This window comes from Otolemur garnettii, unplaced genomic scaffold (genome assembly GCF_000181295.1).
Source record: "Otolemur garnettii isolate 467f Iridium unplaced genomic scaffold, OtoGar3 scaffold00106, whole genome shotgun sequence".
Taxonomy (NCBI): Eukaryota; Metazoa; Chordata; class Mammalia; order Primates; family Galagidae; genus Otolemur; species Otolemur garnettii.
The window spans coordinates 7,193,284-7,201,166 of NW_003852501.1; the positions used below are offsets into that span (position 1 = coordinate 7,193,284).

The following is a 7,883-nucleotide window of genomic DNA, read 5'->3' on the forward strand; positions in this document are numbered from 1 at the left end:
ATCTTTCTAAGAGTAGAATGTGAACATTTTAAAATAATAACTAAGAAAATGACATGAAGGCTATGTTGACCAGTTTGATGGAAGTGTTTCGGATTGTGTGTGAAAACCCCACACTGTACCCCAGAAGTGCATTAATGTACATAGTTGCCATTCAATAAAAAAAAAGCAAAAAAAAAATACAATTAATAAAGTAAAACCAATTAGAGGCATGTGATTGTATAAAGAAGTAAAACTGTCTCTATTTTTAGATATATAATACCATCTATGAGAAACCCCAAAGATTCTGATAGAAGTAGCTCAATCAATAAAAATATTCAGCAAAACAGCAGGGTATAAAAGTAATATATTATGATCGATAACTTTCATATATCCAAAAATTGAATACATAATGGTAGAGAAAATGCCATTTACAACAAGAACAAAGATGATGAAAACTGTAGGAATCTGTTTAATAAGAGATGTGTAAAATATATATGAGGAAAAAAATATATTTTAAACACTTCTAAAAGACATTTGAACAAATGGAAAGACATTCTGTGTTCTTGGATAGGATGACTCAACACTGTCAGATGTCATTTCCCAGGGTTTAATTTATAAATTCAATGCAATAACAGTGATGATGCCAACAAATTACTTTATGGTTAGTAAATTGCTAAAGTTTATATGTAACTTTATCTTTTAAAAATGGTTGTTCAATTGTCTCAACACCATAAGCAAACATACAAGGATAGCTTAGAAAAAGAAAATACAGGGAGATCAGCCCTCCTAGATATTATACATAAACACATGGTAAAGTCTCTATAATTCAAAGAATATGGTACTCAGGCATGGGTAGACAAATAGTGAAACAGAATAGAAAGTCCATAATTATCCCCCAGTACATATGGAAGTCAAGGATATGATAATTATGGAATTTCAAATCACCAGTCTAAATATAGACTTCCAAATAAATGGTGTTGAGACAATTGAACAACAATTTTTAAAAGATAACCTAGATCTATATCTCATATCACACAAGAATATACTTCATGTGCATTAAGAATCTAAGTACTAGAAAGTGAAACCATACAAACACTAGAAGAAAGCATAGGTGAGTTTCTTTTAAAATTTAATGTAGGGAAGTCTTTTAAACCATGTCTCAAAATCCAGAAACAAAGAAAGAATGTAAATTTGACCACATAAAAATTAGAAAATAGAAATAAAGTTTTCCATGACTAAAAATACATGATCAAGTTAGATGAGAACTGAAAAACTGGAAGAAAATGCCACATATTAGTAACACATACCCAAGGGAAAGTGATCCTTAATAAATAAAAACTCTTAACAATTGAGAAACAAAAGAGGGAAAATCAGATAGAAAAACAGAAAAAAGTCATGAGCAGAAAATTCACAGCACGTATGAAAATTGCACTCAAACTTATTAAAAAATGTTCAAACTTGCTTATAATGAGAGAAATGCAAATTAAATCAACACTGAGATACCATTTCTTACCTAGCAAACTGGAAATAATTTAGACACATACAACATATTCTACTGGTGAGGCTTTCTGGAAATTAGTAAATTATTACTTAGTAATCATCAGAGCAATTACACAAGTTTAGCATTGTCCTTAAAAAGCCAGTACCTACTGGCTTAGTAGATACTTCATTCTATTCCCCCTTTTACCAAAAGTATATCTCATGGTGCCAATTGCTTTTCTCTGAAGGAACACCTGTTTTTGGACTGAGCATTATGGCTATAATTCATTGTCATAATGGTCTATTTTTGGGGGGAGTTGGAAAGTGGATTCGTCTTGGTTTTCCTTTTAACATATTCTTTTCACTCCATCCTTCCAGGCATTGCAGCTGCTAGACTTGCCTTCTTGAAGACTTGTTCTTTGTTCTTTTTATGAAAGCATTCACTATTCTCAAGTGAAAGTTGCTTTCTCCTGGCCTCTCAGTGCTATTTAATTCAATGTAATTCAGTTTGGGGATTTTCCTACGGTGCTCTTCCATTGGGCCAGGAGGCTTTGGTGTTTTGTTTTGTTTTGTTTCAAGACAGAGTCTACTTTGTCACTCTTGGTCAAATGCTATGGCATCATAGCTCACAGCAACCTCAAACTCTTGGGCTCATGTGACCCTCTTGCCTCAGCTTCCCAAGCAGCTGGGTGTATAGGCACTCACTACAATGCCCAGCTATTTTTAGAGACAGAGTCGCCCTTTTGCTCAGGCGGTCCACTCACCCCAGACTCCCAGAGTGCTAGGATTACAGGCTTAAGCTGCCATGCCTGACCTGGAGGCTTTTCTGGAAGTCTTCCTAGATGAGAACCCCAATAGTGCTGAGGGCAGTAGCAGGGCCTCTGTTCCTCTGCAGCAGCTTCTTGCAACGTTTCAGCTGTTCTTCATGAAGAGTGGTTCACATCAACCTGTCCACCACAGGGTTCCTTCTCCTCCCCCAGACTGATACCTCCCCCCTCTTCTCCATCGTTCTCAGCATTCTTTTTCTCAGTGTCCAGAGTTTCCATTTTCTGGAACACAATCTTCAGCATCTAATTCTCCATATTCCTGTGCTCCTCTTTCTGCTGAAGTTTCTGCAGCTTACTCTGTGTGATATGAGGGGTTGGTACTCAGAAGAGCTGAATCAAAATTCTGGCAGATATTATCATGTTCTCTTGTCTGTGTGTCTACACTGGTCAGTCCCAGAGAGTTTCTTCATCGTGGCATCAAGCTGTCGCTTCTTTTCTGGCATTGGTTCCTATAATCGCCGCTCCCAGGGCTCTCCTCCTTAACAGAATTGCTGGCCATGGTCCTGAGCAATGATGACGGGATTGTGCAGCAGAAAGAAGGATCTGATTACTTGTCTGCAGAACCCTGTTGCAGGAGGGATGGAAGTTAAAGAGGGAGCACTCATGAATTCCCATCAATCTGGAGATGAAGTACTTGGGCTTCTGCCTCAATTCCCACCTCTCCTTAGAGTTCACTAGCTGCTTTAGCAATTTTTCTACAGAATGTTGAGGATCACGTGAATGGCTGAAAATTTAAATACATATTCTTTTGTTTTCCTTTTGTTTCTCCAGCACTTTCCAAGCCTGTTCTAGTCTTGTGTTTGAAGCTTCTTTTCTCTGTGGCACACTGCCCTGGGACATCTTTCATCTTCAGATTCTGAGTCACCATCCTGTTTGTCCTGATTCTACCATTTCTCTAGGAAGGATTTCAAAGAAGAAACAAGCCTACATCTTGGTGACTTTAGAGAAACACACACTTGTGGGAACACTGACAGTTCTGGCATCATTCCAAATGTCTTTTCTTATGAGTTCAATCATTCCAGCCAAAGATACTTTGGCTGCCATTAGCGTTGCTATCTGTTAATGTGACACCCTTGGAATTCTGCAATACTATATTCACTTTATTGTTCTAGTGTTTTACATGTATGTCATTGACACGCTGAGTAAATAAGTCTTTCATATAAGCTTATCACGACAATTCTTTGAATGCAGAAATTCAAAGAACTCTAGAACTTGATGAATTGGTAAGATTCCTATTTCTCAGCAAGATCAAAGTTCTGCAAAATGCTGTCAGAGCTCTGGATCTGAGATAGTGTGGCTGTAGCAGATGGTCCAGCACTGGAGGAAAGTGACCTAGATGTCTGGGTGGCAGTGACCAACTTGCCATAAAAATCACCAGCTCCTCTATTGGGTTTATTTGGTTGTAATTTGAATCCTACATTGGATTTGTAGTGATTACACTGCCATAGACAAGCCTCTGGGAAAAGGGCAGGGGTGCTGCTGAGTCAGATGCTATACCTAGGCAGGTTGCTGGGCACCAGGAACACATTAACTGCAGCCTGGCTCAGGCTTTCAGAAAACACACACTGCCAAACCCCATCCCCCATCTGGGTGCAATTCACATACTTCCGAGTGTCTCTTGTTTTTATCTAACCAGAATTGATTTCTGTTATTTGAAGTAGAATAAAAATGCACTGAAGTAATCAGAGCTGTATTTACTTCCAACAATGGAAGTTTCCATTGTTGTTGCATATGACTTGGTATCTTCTAGTTCAAAGATTTGAGGTGCTAGTTACTAGTGCCAGCATCTTAGTTTGATTTCCTTTGGAATTTTGTTAGGAGTTTTGGTTTTGACTGTATTGGATGTCAATTTTTTTCCCTAGTGGTTTAGTATAAAATAGTTATTCACTTAATTAAATGAGATTAATTTGGCTAGTTAACATAAATTATGCTTAATATTCAAATTGGCAAAATTTAACTTCGTTTAGGAAATGTGAGACACAAAGAGTCACCACTGTGGGGTGGCGCCTGTGGTTCAGTGGGCAGGGCACCGGCTCCATATACTGAGAGTGGTGGGTTCGAACCTGGCTCCAGCCAAACTGCAACAAAAAATAGCCGGATGTTGTGGCAGGTGCCTGTAGTCCCTGCTACTTGAGAGGCTGAGGCAAGAGAATCACTTAAGCCCAAGAGCAACCAAGAGGTTGCTGTGAGCTGTGACAGCACAGCACTCTACTGAAGGCGATAAAGACTATCTCTTAAAAAAAAAAATAAAAGGAGTTGCCACTGTGAGAAATCATTTACTGAAAAAAATCTTTGATTGGTAAGCAGAGTGATACATCTTAGTTCAAAGTTCTCAATATAGCAGAGACTTTCCAACTAAAGGTTTAATAGAAATCACTGATTTAAACACTTTACCACATGTGAGACACCAAGGTTAAAACTAAAGATTTGAGATTAATGGTTTAAATCAAAGTAATTTCAACACACAATCTAAAAAAATAAGCAAACCTTTATAACCCCTAGTAATTCCTTGGTGACAGAAATGGAATGGGAATCATTATTTGGATTAACTACAGCAGTTAATGGCATGCCACAATTTTAGGAAATCTGATTAGAGGAAAGAAAGGCTAGTGGAAATGCAACTGGCCAAAAGAAGCAAGTTCAGGGCCATTCCTATTTTGACCTTGCTACTAAGTATATGTATATTTCTCAGGTATATGTTCCTGAGAAAATTAGCTTTTCTCCATTTTTTTAACCTATGAAATGAGAGGCAGGTTTACATTATCTCTAAAATCCCTTGTATAATATTGATATATGAAAATGCACATTAACAAAGAGATGAAGAAATGAGAATTTGTGCTAACTAATTTTTTATAAGAGTTTAAAAAGTTCTGCTTTTGGAACTCTTAAGAAATAATTGTATTCTTTGTTACTACTTGACAGCAGATAGAAAGTGGCACATAGGCATTTAACAAATTGAATGAGGAAAAAATGGGCAAAACTCCCTTAAACATTTAAAAGCTATAGACACCTAAAGATTTTTAGGAAATGATAGCAAAGATAAATTATAATATTGTATAATTCAATAAGAAAATACAATTTGATTTAGACAAATTTCAAAGACTGGTAAGCAGGATAAACCCAAGCGTATCTCTGGATCCACTGAGAATTTCATTGAATTTAGTTGGTAATCCAGTGAAACTTCTAAGCAAAATAGAAACACAATGCATTAGAGTAAGTGATTAAGATTAAAGGAAAACATCTGAGGGATTCAGCTACAACTTGAAATTTACCGTAGAAACACAATGTAACCTAATCATTTGTACCCTCATATTAATCTGCAATTTAAAAAATGGTTAAAAGGAGAACATAAAATAGGAAATATCTTGTATTAGTATATTAGCATACTAAATATACTAATATAATATTAGTATAATAAAAAGCAATCATCAAGTTAATAGGTGGCTGTAGTTTTCAATGTAACATTATTTCATTATTTAAAACAGCCATTAAAAAAAAGAGACCCTGAAAATTACCAGTTTGGGTTGGCAATACCCCTTTCATCTATTTTCCCATAATCACAAGAACTATTTAATTTTCTCATTCTGTTGATGGGTGTAGGGAATGTAATACCTTCCTTTTAACAGCTGATTTGCTCTTTTGGTATCACTTTCGTCTGTATTTTTTTTTTTTTTTTTTTGCTGACCCTTTTCTCCCTACAAAGGATTCCATGTGACCTCACTCCCATGTGGCCTTGTTCTCTGGCCTCAGCTGATTGGATGGGTGTACACAGCAGACCCAAGGGCAGTTGGCAGGACAGATGAGCTTGGCTAGAGTACTTAGGAGGATTTAGAATTTGTGTAATTGAAGACTGACCTGGTTGATGTGGAGAACAATAGCTAGCCAACAAAAATGGAGGAGGCCCCATAGGTCCTGCAGAATCAGAAGTAATGTGGTCATAACACTCAAGTAAAAATGGTGGGGAAAGACACATTGGGATGAAGGGGCACTAAGCACATGCGGGAAAGGAGAGAGAAAAGAGGCAAGGATAGGGAGGAGAGAGATAAGGGAGGAGGAGAGACAGATGTAGCATGTGGGAAGGAAGGAGGGAGAGGCTCTGAATATCCTTTTGACTCTCAGCCTCTGGTCTCTGTTCTCTTGAGCCAGTTACTTTTGTTCCTTTGGAGGCTGTGAGATTCTTTTGTGTCCCACAATAAACATTTCGTTTCTTGTACTAGCTGATGGCCTCTATTTCTTGGACAGCCCCTGACCCATATGACCCCGTGAAGCAAACTATTCTTACACTATGGTCAACATAGTGTGATATTTAGAAAATTCATACTTTGTTCATAAACAGATTTGAATTCTTTAGAAGGAAAAGCAACCTATCCATTTAGCACTATTCATGGACCATGTGCATGCAAAGTATGTAATGAAACCGGACTCACCCACTATTAACCTGCCTGTGACCTGCCCTTCTAAGTTTCGAGCATTCACAGTCACATTCTGAGTGGACTGTAGAAGCAGAGATGAGTCCTGGAAAGAGATTTACAAAATTAGCAAAATATGTACCATTTAAAATGATCGTATCTTTATATTCCTTATATTTCCATATAAATTTAGAATTTATATAAAATTATTTCTCCATGATCATGGATCTGGGGGGTCCTATAAGCTTGTGGCTAAAACTATTAAAAAGTCTTGAATTATATTAACTTTTTTCATGAAATATAATAATCCTGTGGGTTTATGGTGCTTGTGTGCACTGGTTATAATGTGCCGAATGAGTTCTCAAGGTAAAGATCTAATACTATCAAGTTTTTTTTTAAAATTAAATCATAGCTGTGTACATTAATGCAATCATGGGGTACACTGTGGTGTTTTCATATACAATTTGAAATACTCTCATCAAACTGATTAACGTAGCCTTTATGTTATTTTCTTAGGTATTAAGACATTCATACTCTGCCTTTAGAAAGATTCACTTGTACTCTTGTAAGATAAACCATAGAGGTGACCCCACCAATCACCCTCCATCCACCTATCCACTCCGCTCCCCTCCCCTCTTCCTCCTTGTATTCTAAGGCTATAATTAGGTTATATCTTTCCTATGAAAGCTATAAATTAGTTTCAAAATAGGGCTGTGTACATTGGATAATTTTGCTTCCATTCTTGAGATACTTTACTAAGAAGAATGTTTTCCAGCTCCATCCAGGTAAACATGAAGGAGGTAAGTCTCCATCTTTCTTTAGGGCTGCATAATATTCCATGGTATACACATACCACAGTTTATTGATCCACTCGTGGATCGATGGGCACATGGGCTTCTTCCACGACCTAGCAATTATGAATTGGGCTTCAGTAAAACATTCTGATACAAATATCTTTGTTGTAATGTGATTTTTGGTCTTCTGGATATATACCTAATAAAGGAATTGTAGGATTAAATGGCAGGTCTATTTTTAGTTCTCTAAGTGTTCTCCAGATGTCTTTCCAAAAGGAATGAAGTAATTTGCATTCTCACCAGCAGTGTAGAAGTGTTCCCTTTTCTCCACATCCACGCCAACATCTCTGGTTTGGGGATTTTGTGGTATGGGCTAATCTTACTGGGGTTAGGTG

The 7,883-nt window shown here is 37.2% G+C and overlaps 1 protein-coding gene across 1 annotated transcript in view; it reads right to left on the reverse strand.

Annotated features, from left to right (window-relative positions):
- SGCG (sarcoglycan gamma) overlaps positions 1–7,883 on the reverse strand; it is a 59,560-nt gene that overhangs the window by 38,372 nt on the left and 13,305 nt on the right. Inside the window, exon 3 of the mRNA XM_003796719.2 lies at positions 6,713–6,800. Coding sequence (XP_003796767.1) covers positions 6,713–6,800 — 88 coding nt within the window. The remainder of the gene's footprint in view (positions 1–6,712; positions 6,801–7,883) is intronic.